At 42.9% G+C, this 24,677-nt stretch overlaps 1 protein-coding gene across 2 annotated transcripts in view; it reads right to left on the bottom strand.

The window, feature by feature from the left end:
* Positions 1–24,677, bottom strand: part of sesn1 (sestrin 1) — a 52,570-nt gene that overhangs the window by 2,017 nt on the left and 25,876 nt on the right. Inside the window, exons 1-8 of one of the 2 annotated variants that reach the window (XM_071479390.1) lie at positions 3,111–3,367; positions 2,184–2,249; positions 1,884–2,084; positions 1,608–1,790; positions 1,094–1,330; positions 591–845; positions 301–491; positions 35–179 (exon numbers count right to left, since the gene is read on the bottom strand). In XM_071479390.1, coding sequence (XP_071335491.1) covers positions 35–179; positions 301–491; positions 591–845; positions 1,094–1,330; positions 1,608–1,790; positions 1,884–2,084; positions 2,184–2,249; positions 3,111–3,212 — 1,380 coding nt within the window. In that variant the 5' untranslated portion in view covers positions 3,213–3,367. Of the gene's footprint in view, positions 1–34; positions 180–300; positions 492–590; positions 846–1,093; positions 1,331–1,607; positions 1,791–1,883; positions 2,085–2,183; positions 2,250–3,110; positions 3,368–24,677 lie in introns of those variants that run through there. The other variant, XM_071479389.1, reaches the window with a different exon arrangement.

Here is a 24,677-nt window from a genome sequence, read left to right as displayed (position 1 = left end):
AGACCAGGGTAGAGGATTCAGGATCTCATCTCACCTTCTCGGAGTGCTGAAACTGCCTCCAGAAACTCTCATACATTCGTTTGGTGGTCTTCTCGGGACTACACACCATGGTCTTAATATAGATCTTAAAGCTTCGGTCCAGAAGCTGGTTTATCTCCCCATAATCATAGTCATCATACCTGAGGATCGCAAAAAAACAATGTTATAAAACACAGTTGCAGCTGCACTGATTATGTTGCAAAATAAAATTTAATTCACACAACTAGAAATACCGGTTTAGTATAAATAGTAGCAACTGACCTGATGCCAAACATGCAGTGGATGTAGTTCCAGATGGCCCTACGCAGCATACTGGTGTCCACATCCTTGTGTGTTGCCATGGTATTGTAGGTCAGGTTGTAGGCCATCTGGAACTTCTCGTCCAGCATCTGACCGACATCAGGATACAGTCGGTTGACCAGAGAGAAGCCGTGATCCTCCCAGCTGTAGTCCTGGAGAGAAGAGAAACAGAAAGTAAATACCAGTTTTGTTTTGTTTGTTTTTTTGTTTTAAATATAGCACTATATATTCCAACTGTATTGAATCTATACCTGCACTCTGAACGTGGGCACATGCTCCCCCCTCCTGGAGAAGTCCTTGTAGCCGTAGCTGGGGTCCTCAAAGTGTCGGGAGATGTCTCTTGAGGGGGCACACTCCTCGTCCTCTGCTGTGACCACCAGCATGCTCTCAGTCTTCTCCCTTTCAAAGCGAGTTGCCATCTCTTCCTGGCTGGCCTCCTCGTCATCGCGGCACTCCTGCAGCTGCTTCATGCGCTCCATCAGCACCTCCACCTCACCACACACCTCCTACAGAAACAAAGATCAACATCTGCGGTTAGCAACGAGTGTCGTACAACTTCTTAGCATCTCAGAACACACACACACACACACACACACACACACACACACACACACACCGCAGGAATTATACCCGTGACCTGAAATTAAGTTTCACACATGAGTAAGAAAACCTTCACATACTCTCACTTTTATCTCTCTGGCTCACCACACACATGCACGCACACACGCACGCACGCTGCCCCTTTACCACTCACCTGGTTGCCAAGTGCATCGTCATGGTGATTAGCATGACCGTTGCCATTGGCAATGTCACACACGCAGTACTGGCTGAGGGAGGGGGGTCTGAAAGTGTGTCCACCGTCGCAGTGAATCTCGGGCGTGATGCCACAGCCGAATGTGAAGGAGGCGAGGGAGTGGTAGTGTGTGAGGAGGACCACGGCGTGGATTAACTCTGCAAGGGACCAGCTGTTTTCCTCAGCCTTCAGGAGGCGCTGGAAAAAATAAAAGGAAAAACTTGTGAGTGATGCTAACTGGAGCCAAATAATGACTTCAATATCACTGACTTTTTAGGAAGTGGGAAAATATGTGTTCACTCTTCAAATCCACTTTATGGACTCTTCGTTTTCCTGCCTCACCCCCATCACCCTTTATCACCCCCGGTCCGACTTATACAGCTGTAGCTATACCCTAGCCCCCACCCATGATTTCAGCCTGTTACATAAGACTTCAAGTCCACATCCACCCTCCAGACCGTGCCCATCCTCTCACCTCGATGTGTTCCTTGGTGAGAAGCCAAGGTCGGTGGGCGAGGATTTTGTTGAGCTCTCCGAGCTGCTGCAGTTTCTGTGGTGCTTCGTCCAGGCCGTTCAGCCACTTCAGATCTCCCCCGACCTGGAGGAAGTCGTTCACATGCAGGTTGACCAAGTAGGAACACTGGTGTCTAGCTGCCGCCTGCAGGATAAGAGGAAGAGGGAGGGTGAACCACTACTTGACATAAAACTGGAATCAAACTTGCGAGTTCAAAGAGGATCAATGCAGCCATACCATGATGCCGATGTAGTGTCGGTAGTGCAAAGATAGGGGTCCATCCATCTGCAGCAGGTAGTGCTGCGTCCGGAGAAAACTCTCCAGGTACTGTGGGTGGAAGCCCATCACCAGTGAAATGTTGTCCAGGCGACCGAGGGCTGCAAAAGCATCCTCAAATATCGACTGTGTCCTGGCGTCCACTTTACTGACTTGAAGAATCTGACAAAAGCAGCAAATTAAACATTAATATCTTACAATAAAAATCATAAATGTAATATCTGTAACAAGGCTAATGATTCAAAATATGCTGCTCCATACCTCTTTCTCAGGGATAAATCTGCTTGGTCCGTTACCTAAGGGTCTTGGGATCCTTACTCCCAAGTCCTGCAAGACAAAAAAAAAAAAAAGGAGACAAACGCACTTTAAATATCAGAGGAAAGCAGAGGAGAAGCTTCCAGCTCCATCTGATTGCGATCATCACTTCTCATTTCTGCTGTAGTCCCGCCGCTGCCTCACCAGTGTCGCTTTGTTTGTCTGACACCAGTAAAACCTGACGAATTTATATCAGTCTACAGATAAAATTAGAATAAAAACAAGACTTAAGGATTTTTTTTTTTTTTTTTTTTAATCGACTCTAGAAGCGTCATGCAACTCTCTGCAGTGTCACAACACACTGATGGATAAAAGCAGGATTAAACCCTGATGTTTCATAATTAATGAGATATCCACACACGCTAAGTGACAGTTAGCCCTCATAGGAAATTAAAGCAGGACAGAAACCTCTGCTTTGTCTCGGCTGATGTCCTGTAACTTTCCGCTGCTTGTCGGGACATGTCTCCCGGCGGACACTGTCCCGCAGCGCACAATGAAGCAGATGAAGTGGATGAATGAATGGCCGTGAAATGTGCGTTATTCAGAAATGACACCGGGCTGAAAACATCCCTTTAAACGCGTCACCCGCACGTCTCCATCTTCTGAAGCGAGACCGTGTCGAGAAATAAAACCTAGACACGATGACCACAAACTCCTCTGACTCGTAAACAAGCCTGGACAAAAGGCTGCACTGCAGCCTGTTTGTTCAAAGGCAAGGAAAAAAAAAACAACAAAAAAACAAAAAAAAAACACGTCGTTCTGAAAAATATTAATAATGTGACACAATTTTCCAATTAAATCCCAACAGCAGAATGAAGCTCTGGAAACAATGCATTTTTCTGACAGTGTTACTTGTTCCTTTCTTTCTCTTACCTTTTTGCTGAGCCGTTCACAATGGGTACATATCTTTAACAAGCCTGTCACCGCGAAAGAATTATTTTCCACGTTTTCTGCCGGTCCGACTGCGTGCCTCATCTCGTTCCCTCGCTTTAATGTGTATTAATTTATTTTATTTTATCTTTTAAACTCCTTCTTGACGGCTGTTCCCTTCTCTCTTTGTTCCTTGGGGCACTGGGTGAAGTGCTCAGCAGTCAGCTGTTGCAGCCCTCCAGCAGAATACCGTCCTCCTTCGCTCATACATTCGGTAAATAAGTCGAGGCTCGTTTGATTGACGTGCTCAGCGGCCAATCGGAAGGCGAAAACAGCCTCTCGACAGCCAATGGCAGCCGGAGCAGCACGTTGGGGGGGCGGAGCTAAGTGTGAGGAGAGAGGGGGGTTCTAAACGTGAGCAGAGAGAACAGGGCCCCCCCCCCCCCTCTAAGAAAACATCATCACTTCTCTCTCCTTCTATTGTTCCCTGCTGCCATTGATCATGATAGAGTTTACTGCGAAGAATTGCACTGTGTATGCTAAGTAATGGCAGCAATCAATTCAAGGAGGCTGCTGCTTGATTTTGCTATCCAATCACTCAAATCAATAATGAAATCAATTATCAGGACATGGAGAAACCAGCACGCTGGGACACTAGAAATAGTTTTCAGTAACACTGGCAAATGTAGCTGGAAAAGGCAGGTGTGTTTGTGTGCTACCTGCGCGTTCATCTGTGCATTCAGCAAAAACAACAACCCAAAGTCAGCCCCCCCCCCCACCCCTGAAAATGAGGCCCAGCTCTCCTTGGTGAGCAGAAGAAGAAAGTAGAAGACCTCTGTGCAAAGATCAGCATCATCAGCATGCAGCGAGATGGATAGCTGCAGGACCTGCTGCAACAACAACAGCCCTTCAGTTAGTGGTTTTGCACCGCAGCCTATCAGACCACAGATAATTCCATTCCTCAACCAATCGGCCCGGGCTGAAGGAGTCCTTTAAATGGCAAGAGGAAGCAGAGATAAGGAAGGCAGTTCTTATGGCTTTGTTTATCCCAGCTTGACAATAACACGTTCACTGGAACAGTGTATAACTGGTTTATCACACCACTGTAGTTACAAAGTCAATAATTACTCAGAATTATATCAGATGAGATTTATTGGAAAAAACACTGTGTGCTGAAAATGTTATATTACAGTATAATATCCACCTTACTTCATTCAGGCAAGTCTGTTAAGGAACTTGTTTTTTGAAATCCCTGGCAAATAACAGATAAAGCTATATTTTCCTATGAAAGAACATGCAAATCGAGCGTTCATATATTGTCCTGTGTTTGCACAGACACACATACGCACATCTGTGCGTCATGTTTCTGTGTGACATTTCAAAATAACATCCTTACTGCAACAACTCTGTTTTGGTAAGTGTATGGGTGAACTGTGAGGGGACACCCAATAAAAACCAGACAAACAAGTTAAAGTTGGAGCTAATGAGTTTTAGAGGAAGCCAAGAAAAGGCAAGTCTGCCCATGTGCACTCTGATCAAGAGCCTACCCGGCCAGTTTGGCAACTGACTGCAAGTCCTCAGCACTGATAACTAGATAGCACAGTATTCAGCAGGTTCATTGTGTGGGAACCCCCCCCCCCCCCCCAAACACACACACCCTCTCACCCCCCACGCCCCCACAGCCGACCCTCTCCTGATGCCACAGGGTGGGGTGCGGGGCAGCGGTAAACATGTTCCCAGGGCTGGAGTCAGCACTCCCAGGGCTGCCGGGAGCCCCATGGCTCAGCAAAGCTGCAGAAGAGGCTGGTCAGCGTTAGGGCTTACGACACACCAAACCTTTTCACATAAAAGCGCTTAGGCTCAGGGGTCTGGCCTCGCGGACTGGGCCAAACACTATTGTCAGAGTGCACGCACTGACTACTCTGTGGGGCTTTACTGTACTCACATCAGGGGTGTCTGTGTGTGTGTGTGTGTGTGTGTGTGTGTGTGTGTGTGTGTGTGTGTGTGTTTCTGGGATTCAGGCAATGTGTTACTTCACAGATTCACTGAGGCTGAGATTACACCTCAAGTTCATGTTCTTTGGTGCAAATAATAAAGTTTAAATTGCTGTAGTTGGTTCCCATGGCTGATTTATTCACAAGAGAGAGCTTATAAACAAGTCACTTAATAATTAACTAAGAGAGACTTGTCATCATAACACTGTGCATCCATACAATATCATATATGCTTTGTTAAGAGTTGGAGAGCTCCAGAAAATGCTAAGTTGACCTTGAGTTAAGGTGTTTTATGCCACCAAACATCCAATCTCTGCATCTTCAGGTGTGTTTGAACTTGTCTGCACTTGGACTTAATTTTATGTCTCCGTTGTCAGACAAGATGACAAAACATTTGACTCCAGACTTCAATATGTTTCCCCTGCCTTCATTAGGACCTGAAAGGCCTCGCCTGTTCTAAAAGCAGTTGTTCCCCGAACTTTTTTTGCTTTGCACTGTGTAATTTGTATACTTAACCATTGTTACTGCTTGCATGTCTTTACTAGTTGAGACCATTTTAAGGGTGATTTTTTTGTCTTCATTTCAGTTTAGAGGCATGAGAAGGTTAATAAAAAAGCATTAGCAGAAGTCAGAAGTCATTGTGTGCACCAGAAATGTATTTTTTCTGGTGCTTGTCCTGATAATCATCTTGCAGTACCTCAGCTGTATCTCGCAACCCCTTATGGGAGTCCCGAGCCCCAGGTTGGAAACCACTGTTCTATGGTGTCCTCTGAAGTTTGTTCAGAACACAGTGTGACATAAAAAACCACACTGCAGGTGTCTCAGGAGAGTCTGAAGACCTACATCTTTAGGCATACACCTACATCTTTGACGTCACCTTGAGTGAGTCTGAATCGCATTATACTATAAACAGCTAATTACCAAACTAAATTACTGAATAGAAAATTATCCAAAGATCAAAGGAACCGCTACAAGCATGTTTCAGTGAATGAGCATGTAGGCGCTCTGTTATTTGCTTGTTTAAACTTACCAGACAATACAACGGCTGAGAGGCCAAAAGTCATTACCTGTTGCAGGGGCTAAGCCAGTGACCTTTTAGCTATGGGATGTCCACTAAGACACCATGCCACCCTGAAGATGCGACTGTGTATGTGATGGACGTTTGGTGCTCAAAGGTTAGGACAACATTGGGAAGATAAGTTATGATGAAGGGAAGGGCTCCTGGAAACAACAGGAATCATCTCAGATTTGTTTTAACAGCGCGTATATCATCAGATAGTGATCTGGTGGAGGAAAGGTCTGAACAATGGACACATTTCCGTGAGTATTGCACTAATGGTAATAAAAATATCCCCATTAAGAGTAAAAGCCAAGAAAATTGTTCATATTAAAAGTATTTTGTATATATTCTTTCATGGACAATATCAGAATCAGTTTTGATCTCTTACTTGGCTACACAGTTCCCACCCAGCTGAAGCTGCTGATATGTTCTGAAAGATGTGCTTTTTAAGAACAGAAACAAGCTTCCTGTATTCACAATGCAGCTAAACCACACCAAACATACTCACTGAAACAGGAGGTCTTTCAAAAACTGGACAGTAAGAACAATAGTAGTAGTGAGACATTAAGATTATTTTTGATGTTAAAAAGAAGAGATTACACAATAAGAAATAAAACCCACTTGCTCAGATCGGTCCTGCTAGGGGCATTAGCACAACAGCTTTACATGGTCTGGTGTGGCCAGTCGCCTATGATGACTAATGTAAGAAAACATTACACTTTACATAGACTAATTTCCATACACGAACCACTGGCCAGAGAAAGTTTATTTATACTTTGCATATGGGGGCATCAGCATTAAGAAGTTTCATGGAGGAAAGAGCAGGGGATACTAGTATGGAAGTTGTGTATTTGGTCATATTTTGGTGAGAAACATCACTGAGTAGTACACACTAAGCATAAGGATAGATGGCAGAAAAATAGGTCAGGCCTACAAGAGTGCTTTGACAGTTTTATGTGGTTGTTTTTTTACAATAAAAACTTTTATTACTATTGGAATCCATTGTGTCCACTTTTAAATCAAAGCTGACCACCGCCTCTGTGCTCCATGAAGGTACAAAATACAGCTTTTTTTTTTTTTTTTTTTTTTTTTTTACAGCCACTATTCAGACCTACAGGCTGTGAGTGTCTCATGCTCAAAAGATAGTATCACTTAGAAATAAAGCGTGAAACCTGCCACAGAAAAAAACATGTGTAGCAAATTCAAAAACTGACAGTGAGGAGTATAAGGTTTAGTAAAGCACACCAGAAAACAGATACTGTATGTGCACCAGTAGGAATGTTGTTGTACCATTTTACAACCGAGTTATGTGGACAGAAATTACATTACTGTGCAATGTGGTACAAAGGTGCACACTAAACAACAACAGTTAGTTTCAAAGCAGGGTAGCTGTTTCATTCAATCCAAATCAGGATCTGTCAAAAAAATTAGTTCACTGAACTTTTTTATAAGTAAACAAGTAGAGCAGCTACTTTCTTAAAAGCCCACAAAAACTGTTGTTTTTCCTTTATGAGTGTGGAGCAGAATTAAAAACAGCTTTCAACCAATAAAAAAGGACGATAAAAGCTAATAAGATTAAAAAACAGAGAGGAAGCAACGGCAGGCACAAACTCTGCACATATGTGTCTCAGTGCTGCGGCTGCTGTGTTTTCTCATGCAGCAAGACACCGAGGGAACCGCAGAAACTGTGGGGATGTTCAACAAGTGGCAGAAGTCCACCAGACCAGTTCAAACCTGACCTATCAGTGCACAGAGGAGAGGAAGCAGAAAACTCACGAACACTGACATAAGCCTAGCAACAGCCTCCCACCAATCACAGGGCAGAACAACAGTTACGGGAACCAATCTTCTGTGCTCTCTCTCTCTCTCTGCCTCTCTTGTTTCGCTGAGAAAAAAAAAAAGAAAAGAAAAAGAAAACAAGAAAAAAAAAAAAAAAAAGTTCTTCCAAGGTATGAAGTTCACTGAACAACCCAATCTGGCCTGTTTCATAGAAAGTAATTTAACAGTTTATTCATGTATTTGCCGAGTTGTTATTTTTGTCTGTTTGATTTTCTCTGATGAAAAGTGTCAAAACAAACGTCTCCTAACTTTACAGCAAACACAAAACCACATGGTTCAACTAAGCCCAGAGGCTCACAACAGCAACTCTCATCTGAAAAACAACTCGAGAACTTTTTCCATGTAAACAGATTACTGCGAAAGCCGTAGTAGCTGTTTTCACAGCGAAGGAGTAAATCTACTCATTTAAATACTACAGATATGACTTTAGTTTTAAACTTGCATACTGCCAAAGAGTGAAAACTGCAGACTCAGAGGGTATCCCCCACCCGACTCTTCAAACACAGCTCTGGGTTCGAGCCTGTTCATCTATCACTGAGCATTTAACTGAGCAGCCTGGAGGGTTAACCCTTACCTGTCCCACAGGCCACATCCTGCAGACTTTTCTCTCGTGTCACAGAGCAGTCACCAGCCTCTAAAACTGGTGCTAAGCTGCCAAAACCTGTTGATCATAAGCTTCAGAGTCAGACATGAGGCTTGATGTAGTGTAATTTCAACCATAATTATCACTGGATGTAGGGTTTTATGAGCCTGTGTTGAGTCAGTGTGGGAATTCACTGGACAAGAGTTGACTTTTGGCCTTCTTTGAGTGACTTTTGGCCCCTTTTCTTCAGCTTTTTTCCCAGTCGCCTCTTCTCTGATCTGTGTGTATTCTGGCAAGCTATCAGAGTGATGTGGTCTCGCCAAGCGCCGGCTTTCCTGAGAGGAGAGGCGTGCCCCCCCCAGACCATCGGGTCCTGGACCAGCGCACACCAATACTGGGAGGAAGCAGCGTTCCCTGGATTCCATGAAACGCGGAGGAACTGTGGAGACCTCAGGGAGCACACGGAAAACAGAAGAAAAAAAAACCATACAACTCGGGGGGGGGGGGCAAAAGATAACTACTCTTTTATGACTTTATACTGCCAGGCGTAAACATGCATACACAAAATTCCCTAAATAATCTATACATGCTTGACAATCCAGGGGGAAAGGCGTTGGCCTGCAACCCCTGTGAGCACGTGAGGAAGAGTGAGTTCCCGGGGATGTTATTCTAACGGGGAGAGGGCAGCTGTCACAATACAACAGGATCCAAGAGAAAAGATCCCATAGAAAAACAGAAAATACCAAACCCTCCCCTGCTATCTTTAGCCTGATAAGACACATCCACCACGAATCAATGAAAAACTTGCTAATCTGCCTTGCCCGTCCTCTTTTCCTTCTCTATAACCTCTATTTCTAAAATTACAACCTCAGCTGGGCTTTGACTCCCCCTTCATCATGAACTTTACCAATGGGAAACACAGGAGATAACACAGAGGGGCGAGTCCAGAGGTGCTGCCAAAAGTTCAAATGACAAAATTCTTGCAAAGTGTTAGAGCGAATGTTTCAGATACATGAACGGTGAAATCTAGGGCAAGCTTATCTCTACTACTCATGTTATCCAAAAACATGGGACTAACAAAGCTGACCTTATATCAGCATCGAGACGCTAACAGCCCCAAGGAAAACAGCTCCTCTGGCCTGACGCTGCTGTGTGCCTCCTGGCATGCACAGCTGTTTTTTTCCCTCTCTCTGACAAGACCTCGGCTCTGCTGACTGAGCAAAAAAAATGACTCATCTCACTGGGAACCTGGCCAAAAAGTTTTTGATCATCACCCTGTAATTCTTAATGGGCATTGTAAACCCTACACAAAGGAGCCAACCCTTCACCTGTTTCTGTGAGGATGTAGAAAGGCGATGATTCACTCCCGAAAAACACCAAGAAACAAGTTCATTACAGCAGCTTACAGCAGACAAACGCTTCGACTAGTAATCAAATATGCGCCTCTAAATCAAAGGCCGTAAAAACTTAATCATCCGTTGAGCCTAGCAAACAGTTTTATTATTTCCATGTAGCTGTTCGCAGAAAACAAGAGAGTCAACAACCTCTTTTTATATAACGGAACAAAAAGGGCTGACAGTCCTGAGAGCTGTGATCCACTGTGAGGTGTACCGGCTTAGACAGCAGACAAAAACAGGCACTGATAAAGTCTGATGTAATACATCACAGAGGCTTCAGCAAAGATTAGAAACTATTGCTCTCTGCATTAATCTGTACTTCTGTCTGTTCCTGACACCAGTTTCACTTCTGCCCTTCTCCGTTTCCACTATCTATTCTCTTGGTCTATAACCTTCACCAGGAAGTATTTTGATTGCAAAGTTGAAGAGGGGATGTGATACTGCTGTACTTTAAGGGGGGAGGAAGTGATATGGCCTAATCGTTGCCCTCAGAACCATTTTGGCCGTGTCCTATTACTTCGTTAATAGGCAATGAGCCCCGGTACTGAATGGCAGAACAAAATGGCTGGCGGAGCCTCATTTGAGTGCGACGTCATGGCAACCGACCCATTAATGTTTAATCGTTTATGAAATGTCCGTTTGATTAGGTAGAAACTCGATCACCTTGGTCTCCGTCCTCTTCACTCATTGGAAGAGATTATTTTAAGCAGCTGATGCTTTGCAAGACGCTGAACTGAGGAGACAGCATGAACACGGCAAAGAGAATGAAGGCGGAAATTCACATGACAAGTAAAATGGTATTAAATGAAAGTGTTCACTGCCTTTGTCAATGATTAAAAGTGGCTTCTGTTTCTTCGTAGTCTTTTATTTCCTGACTTAAATCTCCCCCAAGATTAAGCGTCAGATAAAAATGACTGAGTCCATTTTCTATGCCCTGTCCCACTTGGTTGTTGTTGCTGCACCTATTGCCTGTTCAACATCTCGGTATTTTTTTTGCAACAATAGGTCCTTGGTTTCAGACAGTGGTAGACAGAAGCAGGCTTCCCATTTCTAGCCAACTGTCGGTGGGAGATTTGATCAGCTGTTGCTAGCTAGTTAATATTAAACTAATGTTAGCTCCAGAATATGGTTGAAAACACGGCCTCTGGCTCTTTTTGAGGTTTTCAGCTGAGTTGTTTTAAAACAAGAATCCTATAAATGGGTCTTGAACACACACTTGATGGCTACATACATTGTATGAGGCTAAAAGTCTGAGGCTAAAGTTGTATGTGAGCACAGCAAAATGTGAATGTCCTCACCAGATGACACATGGCAATAAAGAAACCATTGTTAGTGTTACAAGTTCAGACTGTTGTTTGTTCTAACAAAACCCTGTTTGGCTGCTTGTCTTAAAATACTTGGAATGAGGTTAGATTTATGCTTTATTGTTGGTATTTTTAAACAGTTTTTGCTTTTGATGTAACAGAACTAACCAATATGTTTGGCAAAGCGTAACACTATCTTAATAAGAATTTTGGCTGGGGTTGTCAGAGCATAAATTGTCCCGAATCCAATGAAGAGCAGGACACAGCTGCTAACATTGCTGAGGGGAGGGGTTTAGCAAATGGTCAACTGCATAAATCTTTTGCCGTCTACACTTGTAGTGATTAATTTTTTTACTCTCCTGGACAAACTCTGTTTCCAAAAATATACAGCAACATCCAGGAATCAGAAAGACCATTGAAAGGTCAGAGAGACAAGTCTGAATCACAGTATGTACCGTTTAAAAGACTGAAGTGCACAGATTATAGTTGTGTTCACCAGTCACAGCCCTTCCTCTATCATGCTGTTTACTTTAGTTCCTTTCAGATGTCTCACTTAGTTTTTCTTGCACCACAAGCCTAAATAAAAAAAATATAAAAAACAGACACAGCAAAGCCGTGTGAACTCAATGTGTGCAATCACAAGAGGAACAAGTTCTAACATACAAAGATTCAAAGTACATGCTCATGCATGTTGTCTTCTTGAGTCTATATCCAGTGACTTCCTCAAATATGAAAACACAAGCACGTGACATGAGATCATGAGTCTGTACTGTCTAAAATAACCGTGGAAAAATGCAGAAAATGCTTACCTAGGCACATTATCTCCTTGGGATAAAATATGTCCATACATCCTATAGGTTATGCAAACATTGCATGTTGGGTCAATTCATGGCTCACAGTAAATTAAAGTCATATGAAATGTGTAAAACAATAAAATCATAATAAACAAAGCTGAGAAAAGCAGTTTTTACTATTACCATAAGAAAATATGTGAGTTTTTGCGTTATTTACTGTAACAATTCATCTATCTTAAACTTTTTTAACCCCATTTAAAAATGTACCAGGTTAATGTGTAGGATTTGTGTGCATGCTGGTTCTTGACTTTTACAAACTCTCCATAGACCTCATAACCCCGACAGAAGTGTGCCTGCATTGTGTGTGTGTGTGTGTGTGTGTGTGTGTGTGGTCCTCTCTGTCTCATGCCACAGGTAGTGTTAGACATATTTGCTCTGTGGTTAATCAATTACAAGCCTGTGGGACCAAGAAAAGAACAAACCAACTGCTGAAAATCTTTCATATCATTCCCTTTGTGGATTCCAGCCTGATTTAAATATCTCACTAACTTTCAAGTGTCAGCTATAATTAAGAGATAAGATGGCTTCTGCGCAATGTAGCATACGGTGATTATATTACTGTGGTGACGAGAAACATTAGCCCTTCCTCAATTCATGCAGCAAGTAAATGATTGGATTTGAAATCATACAGTTATTACTTTCATGATTATTTCGACATTAATTTTCCTTTCATATTTGTTTAAGTGTTATTTGTTAAGTGGGAGCTTATGTGCAATAAGTGGTCTTACATAACCTAAATAGGTAGACACCATTGTATCGTCACTGCCAGGAGGTCTGACATTGTTCCCACTGGTGTCATGCCTGATAAAAAGCAATGAATCAATTAAATTGATAAGCAGCTGCAGTATGTGGTTTACTTAACTCTGCTAAATTGACACTGTGGCTTGACTGAGTCCGTAGTGCTGGAAAATTACAATTATCCAGACTATACATAAGTCTGTGTAGAGAAATAACACAATCTAACAACACAACAGGTTTGTGACACCACGTGACACCTTTTAAACCAAAAAGAGATGGAAAAGATAGAGAGCTTTGCTGTTGCTGCATAGCCAACATTCAGTATCAGTTATTGCTGCATTTGCAAGACAAGACGTTATAATACGCCCTCTGAGCAGCGCTACTTCTTCAGGGCGGACTAGACATCACTGTGACTTAGTATCGGAAAGTAACGAGGCAGTCCTGCTGGAACAGGGCTAGCTGGTAAAAATAGAAACAAAACAAGTTAATTTTGGTATTGCTTTCCACTGCTGGAGACAGCTCTCTGCAGAATAAATAAAATTAAGTTTGATGCTGAACTCGCAACATTTCTTCTAGACTGGTAAGTAAACAGCTGTTAATGCTAATGTTGGCTATGTAGCATTAGCCAATTTTACAAATTGGTTTGATTTTGTTTCGTAGCCAAATTTAATACTTTTTGACTAAATAAATGTGCAAATGTAAGAAAGGGCAGCTTATCTAAATTAAAAGCCATGAATTTATACTTCCGAGCAAAACTGTTGCCAAATGTGTGAGGTGACATCCCTCATCAGTGATTATGTCACACATAATGGATGTTGGGGTTAAAGAGGGCATTAACAATGAATGAAAAGATGGGGGTGGAAAGAGTGATGGGAGAAGAGTGATAAAAGGTAAAAGGACAGAGGGAGAGGATTATTTGACCAGTGTGCGAAGAGAAAGCACCTCGTTACTTATCATGGATAAGTAAACACCCAACACCGTCTGGAGTGACATCATTGTCCCAGAGAATCAATAACCAGCCACTTCCTGTGCAGCGGGAAAAATCGATGACTCTGTACACTAGATTACCTATCTGTGCCCACTCACCTGAGGAGAAGCACACACGGCACACAACTAATGCACACACTGTAACGCAGAGCACATACACGGGGAGCATTAACAGAAACAAACCCACTGTCACAGTTTTCACCAAGGGGAACAGTATTTGTGCGGCTTCAGTGCAGAGTCAGCCCATTATGGGATTAGTGGCAGCCACAGCGCAGTGTAGGCCTACTGTTGAAGTCTAAAGGGGATAATGGCTCTGCCAAATCAGATTTCCATCAGGTTTCCCACACAAACATACACATACATATACACACACCTAAAAACCAAAAGCAGCATGGCTCAGGTCCAATCTGCAAATCTCCCAGATCCCCTTGATTTCCTCAGGAGCATTTGTCAACCTCTATAACCTCTATTTTGGCTCAATCTACAGTATATCATTATGCAATAACAGCTGAGTTCAGGATTAAAAAGGTAATAAAACTGAATAAGTGGAGTCTAACAACATTTTGAACAACACGAGCATTTGGCATCAGTCGACTTTGTCACCCATAAAAGAGTCTGGTATGTGGTCTGTGCGTTAAGTGCCATTGACAAAACTGTAGCTAGATGTGCTCACGCAAGTCTTTCAGCTGAGCAAGAAAAAAAAAATGCATCGCTCCCGGCTTGTTTTCTCCTCTAAATGTCTAAGAGGAAAAGTTCAGCGGCATGAGCATAGCTCTCAGATTGCTGCCGTTCCCCTGCCAAGGCAAGCAGTGGAAGAACAGGCAGCTAACTGACAGCACTGGATGAGAGATAATGAGTAACTCAGCTCAGTACAATCCCCCATCACCTGCATGTGTGAGAGAGAGAGAGCGACAGGGCATGCAACAGGAAAGAGACAAGACAGAAATGGAAACAGAGGGTGAGAAAAATATCAAACGACGCAAATGTTGTTTTAAATGACGCAAACTAAATACAGCCTGAGAGAAACATGTGAACAGAAAAGTTAAAACTGACTCTCTGTCAGAAAAATAAATAAGCACAGTGTATTAACTTCCTTAAGTGACTAAGATAAAGATACATTTGCTGAGTGGGTGTATTTTTTTTTTTTTTTTTTTTTTTCTCAACACAGAGTGGGTTGGGTTTGATTATCACACTCGGTACTGTACTGTGTATTTCTCTTGTTGAGAACAAACTGTGTGGTTAGCCACAGCAGTTTTTTTTCGGAATTGGTGTTTGAATGTGTATAACAAAATATGAACAGTGGAACATGACGACCTCCTCTCGTCTTCACAGCTCGCACTCACCTGGGGCGCCGTCTGTCTGTCTGTTCATGTCCTGCTGAGACTCCAAATGCTGTGTTTTAACAGCACAGCCAAGATGGACTCATGGGTAAAGACAGTGACCCGTCACCCACTGGCTACTACTTAGAGATCCTTTGAATGAAGGAAGACTTTTCTGCCTTTTGACTTTGGCTACATGTTAATAATAAAACACTGTCCAGTCAGAATTAGGAAGCTAACTGGCTCAGTGTTAAGCAGAGACAACACACTTAAGTCTAAGATTAAATGAAGTGTAATTTAAGAGAAATTGTTCAACATTTTGAGTAACAACACTGACACCACTGTTATGTTTGTGGAAAAAAAAATATTATATAAATGTATAAAACTGACATTTGTTTGTTTTTATGTTCCATCTCGACCTGTCCCCCACTAGCTTTCCCTGCTTGTGTATGACAGCTGATGATGATGCTCTTTGAGCCATAACAATAGTGTGCATCTATGTCTGCGTCTGCATGTGTGTGATCATGCACGCATGTCTGGAGAGGAAATCTGTTCTGTTGATGCACCGGAGCAAAGTTTTGGCCTGTTGCCGATGAATCTCTGACCCTCCACTAACCCGCCTGCAAGGCAGAGTCAGCTCACACCGCACCATGGACCATCCTGCTGGGTGAGGGTGCGTTCTCGACAGGAGTCCCACAGGAAAGCTTCACACAATACTTGGCTCTCCTTGAGGCTGACACACACACACGCACATAAAGACACATGAGCTGTATAAGGGCAACTAAGCGCACACACAGGGACAGATCAAGACAAACTTCGACACTCACACATAAAAGGCAAGCACACAATCCCTCTCACACATGTTGAGTGCAGTGAACTGGCTTGCGCGCACGCACACACACACACACACACACACACACATACACACACACACAGAGTTTCAAGCAGACAATGGACAGTGGAACTGTGCCATAAGAGAAGGCTGTTGTCCAGTCACTGGGCAACTGGGGCAGCAGATGGTCATCTTCCCTTCCACTAACACCAGTCAGGAGAGAGGAAGGAGGGGGGGGGGGTTGAGTCTCAGCAGAGTGGCCTCTGCCTCGGAGCGAACACCTTTCACCAAGTACATGGGAATGACTCAGCCATAACCCATAAAGTAAATGAGCTGGACACTGATTATCTGAAAGTCTGCACGGAGTTACAGCGCAGAAATGGAAAGTTTACCAGGCCCAGATGTACTGAGCGAAACACACAGTTTGCCCAAGAGAGTGTACTGCTTACAGCAGTGTTTGAAATGAATGCCACAGGCTCAAAAAGTCAACCAAACCAACATGGGTGAACCACAAACACGGCAGAAAAGAGCATGCGACGGGCAGAGAGTGAGCTTTAGTGCAGAGAAGGCAAAGTAGGGGAAAGGTCGATTCTAATGTGAAGAAGAAAAGGAAAAAAAAAAAAACAGAAAGGAAGGTTTCATATCCTGTTGACCAGTTGTTGCCTCTCAGCGTGAAAGTTTTGATTGGAGAGCATGCATCGATGTGTGTGTATGCAGAGAGAGAGAGAGAGAGAGAGAGAGAGAGAGAGAGAGAGAGAGAGAGAGAGAGAGAGAGAGAGAGAGAGAGAGAGAGAGAGAGAGAGAGAGAGAGAGAGAGAGAGAGAGAGAGTGAGAGAGGAGGAAGAGCTTCTAGCCCACTGTGTGCGCCCTTTAAAGCACTGCTTATATTCTTTGCTCACCTCTGCCTATTTTAATGGAGCAAAAAACAACAGTCCTGCCATTTCTCTGTCTTCTGTTTTCTATAGCGTGTCAGGAGGCATGTTTTGGGGCGGCTCAACCCATAACAAGAGTCATCTTACATAAATAAAGGACTTATTGGCTGCGGCAGGCTGGCAGATGCAGGACAGACATGTGAGCTATTTGGGCTCTTGTGCAAAAAGATGTAAAGCACAGAAAACAACTTTGTATGAATGGAGCCTCTGTGTGCGCAGCAGAGTGCGGCTCCTTCAAGAAAACATGTTTGTTTGAGGGAGTTACATCACAGTGGAGGTATGAGAGAGGGACGAGTCGGAGAGAAAGAGGGAGAGAGCAGGAGAGAGGTCAAGAGAAAAGCAAGGGGAAGAGAAAGTGACAGAGCAAACAGGGAAAGTGGGACAAGGAGAAAATGGAAAGAGAGGCAGAGAAAGGTGACCGGTGGTAGAGTAAATGGGTCATTAGATGTGGAGGAAATATTGTACAATTAATGGACTGGATAGGTAACCTTTTTTTTTTTTTTTTTTTTTTACCTGACCCGGTCTCACCCTCTGTTTACTTCTCTCCTGTCGATCAATACTCATCTTTCTCCGTCACTATTCATCTTCCACATGCTTTCCCCTGTTCTTCTTCTCCTTTGTTAATTTGCTTCCCCGGTGCCTTTCATCAGTGCCTTGAAGCAATGCTCCCTGAGTGTTGTTTTTGTCACTGGGACAGTTAAGAAGAATGTCGTCAAAGCAGGATTCACAGCACGCCTCAGGGCCGGCTGACGCATTAGTCATCTCACCGAGAAGAAGCTCAGGTCATGCCCGTGTTTGTATGCATGCAAGCAGATGGATAAATTGTTAAAAAGGTGAGGAATTACTGCAGGAGGTGCCTAACCTGCCATGTCTCAGGATGAAAGTGTGCTTCTGAGAGTCTACTGAAGTACACAGAAGACAAAAAAACAACTGTTTTTGATTGTGCCAAGGTGCCTGGGATAAAACTAGACTGTAAAACTTTTTTTCCCTCCCTAAATTGACTTTCTAAGAACGTGCTTGCGGATTCCTGAAAAGCCGGGGGCCCATCTGCATTTCAGTGCTCAACTATTTCAGCAGTTTTGAAAAACAACATCGGGTGCCAAATGCTTGCACAGAGAAGTCCATTTTTTCATATACATAACCACGACACTGTAGGGAGTCGCAGAAAATACTGTATGCCACATCTTATCGTTCTCATTTTCTCTCCTCAGCCCCCTCTCTCCTTTAGTGTCCCCCCATGCCCCCTCCTAGTTGCTCCCTTCGCACAACTACAGCTCTGAATAACATGTCTCAAGATTGAGAGATCGAGGCAACGTAGAGCTGGGGGTAAAAAAAAAAAAAAAAAAGAGAGAGAGAGAGAGGGAATAGAAAGGGAGAAGGGGGGTTAACCTATATAGTAACCCATGTTTCTTTCCCTTTGGGCTCCCAGCAGACTCAGCTTCAGTTTGATAAATAGCAGGCCCCCTCAAAGCAACAGATGCTACAGCTCAAACCCCAGCAAATTCGTCAGCTCTGTGAACAAAAAAAAAAAAGAAAAAAAAAAAAAAACAGTAAGCCCTGAGCCAAGACCCTCCACGGCTGTTCCACATACTGACAGCCTGCTTGCAGAGGAAGAACTGCGAGTATGAACAGCACAGATGGAAAACAGGGCCCCCTCTGTATGGCTCTGCAGCCCCCCGCCACGAAGACAACCCAGTTATAGTAGGCCCTCAAGTCCCCAGATATCACTGAGGAGGCACTTCCAAAGCAGTGACCCCCACCCCCGCCGAATAAGATCACTGTACTCCCAGCTTTCTGGTCAGTTTCAAGGCTCTTTGCATCATTTTCTCCTTCTTCTGACATATCTGTGGTTTAACGCCACAATCATTGCTACTTTTCCTTATCAAATACTCTTAGTTACAAACATTCCCCCTGTGACGTCCAGGCATGTCCCCGCACTGACACTCCTACAGCTGAAACGATTATGCAGCACGGAAACAATTGCGGAGGGCGGAGGCAAAAATATGTTTTCCACGCTGTTTTCTGTGAACGCTGAAAATCCCTGGCTGCTTGAAAAGTGCTTTTCCATCTGAAGACAGATTGTGTTTTCTCTCTAGAGCCAGACAGAGGCCTTTCTTTGGGGGATTGTTTGGTGTTTTGTGGGCTGTGTAGGAGAGCGTTTGTTCTGAAGTGGGGTTGTGCAAGTTGTTTTGTTTGAAAGTAAATGAGAGAGACAGCCAGTGGTTTAGATATTTAGGAACAAAGTTTGGACCGTGAGGTGCAAAAGAGGTGTTTGATGCAATCGGCACTTCCTTCGTGTGATATTCGGGGAGGGGATCTGGGTGCAAGGGCCCATCATCTCATGATGTGCGCATAAGTCCATGTGCCCAGACTGATTTTTTAGGCTGTTTTAAAAAAATATTTGCAGCAGCGAAGAGTGGGCTGGTTTGTCTGCATCTTACAGGGCATGTGACAACTGTATTTCTCTTTTTGTCTCCTGCTTCCTTCACAGCATCTGCTTTTAGGAAAGCTGCTGTATTCTTCCTGTTTTTATTTTGCCTCCGTCTGGTTTTTATGCACTGGATTTTCCATTTTAAGACAAATAATGAACTTTAACACTGAACTGCTGCTGCTGCTCAGTCAGCTCTGGCATGTAGGACAACTGTCGTGCCCTAAATTTACCAGCTATCTCTGTGATTGTCTGTGTTGGGCGTGCGATGAAGTGCTCTGGAGTTGACTCTACCACAGGGCAAGATAAGCGGACATGTCCTCCTATCAGACGACCCAGCGGTTTCTATAGCAGCCACATACACACATGGAAACAGTCCTGTGACCTCAGACAGGCCGAAGGCCAGAGTAGGTTCCAGAGGGTCAAGATACAGTGACACTGACCAGAGCTTTCAAAATGTGAGCCTGATCCTGTCTGTCTATGTACTAGGCTTCACTGTCAGTATCCACCTTAAAAAAAACCTCCATCCCCAGATACGACATTTATAATCAGTCTGATGTTTGTAGCTCAGGTGTTAGTCTGCAGAGCTTTATAGCTTCTTTCAGCACATTGTTTTAGTTCACTCTCATGAATCATAGTGTCGGTTTTGGCAGCAGCAGGTCGCTGTTTTAGGCAAAAACCTCTAGAAATCAAATCTACACTACTTGACCAACATTAAAAAAAAGAGATTTTTTTACCGACTGAAGAGACTGGAAGGAGCTGGCGAAGACCAGAGGAAGAAAATTGGACTTGCATTCAACAGATATCTAGAAACAGGACTCCAAATGAATGCTATGTCTCTCTGTATGTGTTGCAAGCATAAATAAGTAGCTGTATTCACAATATCAACCCAAGACGTGATAACATGTCAGTGTTCAAAGCTTGTTTCAACTTCTCCTACGTGGCCAAAAATATCAGTTACTGCAGGTTAAAATTTCCCAGAGTGGTTGTTAGCGGCCACCGCAAAAAGGATGTGAAATCACTATCAATCAAAAGTGAGTTTACAGGTGTATAAATAAAGGCGGACGGCCACCTGATGCAGACTTGATGATGTCTACATGATGTCTGAAGCTATTTCAGAGACTTGACATTGACCATCTACTCTGGAAAACAGTAGGACTGTTTTCAGGAGGTCACAGCAGTGCATTTCGTTTCTCTCCTTGATGAGTTAGGCATTCTGTGTGTGTTCGGTCTGATCTCATTTATGTCCTCCAGTCTAGAAAGCGTGCAAGTTCAGAATTCAGAAAAAAGTACAGAATTAATATGTTTTATCTTTTGCGGGAGCAGCAGTTTTGAGTAAATGCCGCTTGACACCGTAAACTTTTGCTGCTCCTCTTTATCAGATCATTTCAGTTACAAACATTCCCCTTGAGACGTCAAGACACTCCTACAGCTGCATGGAAACATCATTTTAATCAGTCTGCCATTCAAATTGCTTTCTCATGTTTATTTCATTTAGGATTCAAAGTTAATTAGTTAAGTTAATTCAAGTTATCAGGGCGCTTCTGTAAAATGGCCAGTGTCTGTTTACATGAAGCTTATCTGGGGAGACCATGCATTTTCTCTTTCATAAGCTTATAAAGACTAATCAGTTATTGATCACTTACATTTTGTTGACAGATAGAAAGAAACCTAACTGCGTTTGCCAGTAGCTTTCAATGCACTTATGCAAAGTACAGATAATTCTTCAGAATATAGACATTCAGCTAAACATGTCAAATGTAAATATATAGCTGTAAACTAAAGGTCAAAAGCTAGACAACAAAGATCTAATATCGATACGTAGACCAGATTGTTAGTGTGCAAGTAAAATGCTGGAATTCATATTTTGCATTAAAATTATAATGATAAGCTTTTAAAGTTTGCACTCCTAAACCTGACTACAAACACTGCAAGTTCATAGCATTACTGGGTCATATTCAGTGAACAACACTTTGTGTCGTAATACAGATTACAAAACAGCCAAATAAGCTTTTTAACAGCAGGACAACAAGCAGCCAATAAAGAGATTTTCAAGGGTCAAAACAACAGCACCCAGATGGGAAGCAGAAACATTCCTCTGTGTTGCAAGCAAAGTGATGTTTCATCAGTGATAGAGAAGTGCTAACCACATAAACACAGGCTAACATTTTTTTTTTTTTTTTGTTTGCTTTTTTTTTTTTTTTTCGTTTTGCTGTGTCTGAGCCAGCAGAGTTGACCCTGTCACCTCTCGGCTGGTATCGGTGACGTAGGACAAAGTCTGGTCAGGTGGGATTGATGAAAGAGGTTGGACAGTGAGAAACACCCGCTGAAAAGAGATAAAAATTCAAAGTGAACGGAGACAGGCTGGTTTGAGACTGGATTTTCACAAGTGTTGTCATCACTGTGTGGGAAAGTTACTCCATGTCTTCTCTTATCTGTCTCTGACCTCAGAGGTGTCAGGCTGTGGCTCACATCAAAACACAGCAGAGGAGCCCTCTGCCCCATTTTCCATGTGCACCCTCATCAGCACCTGCACTTGCACATGTTTAATGAATACTTGGATACACAATAGAGATACACGCCAAAATACATAGTCATACACAGCAGATTTCATAAAGCTGGGAGACATGAAGGAAGCCTGACCAAGATTGTGGCAGCACGGGAAGGAAGTGGAACACACCCCTGGATCTGAACAGGAAGCAGCCAGGAAAAGAGGACTCTGACAGGACACACACAAACACACACACACACACACACACACACACACACACATACACACAAACACACACACTCACAGAGTTAGAGCTGCGTGAGCTCTAGTTATGAGCTTGAAACTGACCATTACATAAATTTATGGCGTGTGTTCATAGAAAGGCAGCATGTGAACTTATTGCACAGCTGTGTCCGTGAGATCTCCAATACATCATTTTCATTATTTCACTACTGTAGGAATTATTAAAATGCGAGTGTGTAGTTAGTCCAGTTTAACTGAAGGTTTCTGACGGCTCATGTAAGATGTTTTGCTGCCAGGGAAAAGATACATTTCTGAGAAGTGGAAAAACAAATTCAAGCAGTCAAAAATCTCTGGTATCACTATGAGTCATGATGATTGATAAAAGGACAGACTGAAAACTGCTAACACCACTTCTCACAGCCTGACGAGTGAGCGCGTTGAGAGCATGTTGCTAGCAGACAAGCTACACAGATGTGGGATTCATGTTATTGTTTAATGGAGTCATTTTCAAATGATGTTTTTATGAGAAGAAACCGTTCAAGGAGGAAGAGTAGGCTGACAGTATCTCAGGGAAACTTTGCAAATAGTACTAGTCTGAAAGCAAAAAAAGGGAGGGTCCCATCATATTTGGGCTAATAGGGTACTGTGTTCAAAACATCCAAAATGATACAAAAAAAACTAACTCATGAAAGGTATAAAAAAAAAATAGTCCATAGTTTCAAAAACTGCCAAAAGAATGGACATGATGATGAACTATTACTGACTTCTTTCTTCTGTGCCCTCTTTACCATCTCCTGCCATTTCTAGTTGAAAGATTGTACCAAGTCTATTTATGTATTTTGGCATAGTCACCAATTTCTCACTTGTTAGTACAATCTTCACAGTCTGTTGACAGTTAAATGTATTAAATTCGAGACGATATATATTTCTGGTTCTTACATATTAGTCAAGTGTTGACGTCTGGTTCAGGACCAATAGTCAGGATGATGAATAGCTTGGATAGATGGATCGCTGAGAATTAATGAATCGCTGACAAGTGTATTATATTTATTGTAAATGGTTCTTTCCTGTGTTTTGTAAAGTATGTATACATTTTAGTAAAACTCAGTGTATACAAGCCCGTCAACTGCTTTGTCTAAGCCTGACGAGACAGACAACACATACATAGCTGCATAGAGATCCTCGACAATGACCTGAGGCGTACCATACATGTCGACAGAGAACACACACACACACACACACACACACACACAGTTAAATAAGCACCTAGGCGGGGTGCTGTTTCTCACAGGCACGTTAATGGACATGTCACCAAAGCTGCTCCCAATATTCCTCTTGCTGTCCTCTGACTGCAGGGTCAACAGAACATTGTGTCCGCTCAGGACAAGGCCCAGTGTGTGTGTGTGTGTGTGTGTGTGTGTGTGTGTGCGCGTGTGTGTGTTTGTGCATACTGAGTGTGAATGTGTGTGTGTGTCACCTTACTGTCACCTGGAGCCCCTGCTGTGCTGCACAGTAAGTAATGATGAGCAAGTTCCTTCAGACACAAACAAACAAACATGTGTCTCATTAATTCTAGATAGCAGCAGGGGCGTTTTGCACCTTCATGTCAAATGTACTGGAGTTGCTGAGCAAAGCTGGAGGTATGCGTCTGATGGATGCGGTGTGAATGATCGTGTGCCGAGGAGTTATGCAACAGTTCTGAAACTTCAGGACCTTAGACTGAAAGAACTCTTTGCTCGTTCAAAAACTATGTCCGATTGCATATTATGTCATGAGAAGGTAAAGTACAGGCTGCTTCACTGCTTTTTCAGCAAATCGGCTCTGGGTGATGTAGCTCTTTTTATTGCGTCACCATAAATGTAATGGCTGCTAACCAGAGGGACAAGATGTGGAAAACAGACATATCTTAAGTTCATCCTTTGTAAATACCTTGTAAATAGTAGTTTGACAATATAACCAATACAAGGTTCACTTTCTTGCTTTCAAAGAGTAAAAACTGCCTCGATCACTACTGAAACTATTGAATAAATAGCAAAAAGCCAATAAAATAACCTTCAGTATTTGTGATGAAGACACTGAAATGTATTTAAAAGCTCCAGAAAATGCAAGAAAATTGAACTTGTGCCAGGATTTTTTTGTATCTTACTTTGTTTCCTGTAAAAAGGAGATTGAGCAAACTGACTACTTTTGATCAGCTATTTCTGGTTGGAGTGAACCAGAAGCAGCACTGGTGGCCTTAACGTGTCAGGATGCTTCATCAAAGTCTTTGTTGAAGGTTGAACGGTGCATCTGAAAACCCCTCCCCTCCAAATGAACACTTTAAACAACATGATTATCTGTTAGCACACATTCTGCCTTGAATTCATTACAAGCCATTTAAAGTCTTGCACGTAACTGCTGCTTGAAGAAAAACAGCAACTGAAAGAACTAAATTATCACAAGAGCATTTATATTGGGAGAGCAGCGTAAAAGTTTCCACTGAGACCTGTTTACACTTAAACTATGTGTGTATGAAAACTTCTTTGAGAGCACAGGAGACAAAAACAAGCGCCCGATGTCAAACGGTGAA

This window comes from Trachinotus anak, unplaced genomic scaffold, assembly GCF_046630095.1.
Source record: "Trachinotus anak isolate AG129_WGS33_773 ecotype Australia unplaced genomic scaffold, CSIRO_AGI_Tana_v1 ptg000005l, whole genome shotgun sequence".
NCBI lineage: Eukaryota > Metazoa > Chordata > Actinopteri > Carangiformes > Carangidae > Trachinotus > Trachinotus anak.
This window is presented reverse-complemented; position numbering and strand designations above follow the sequence as displayed.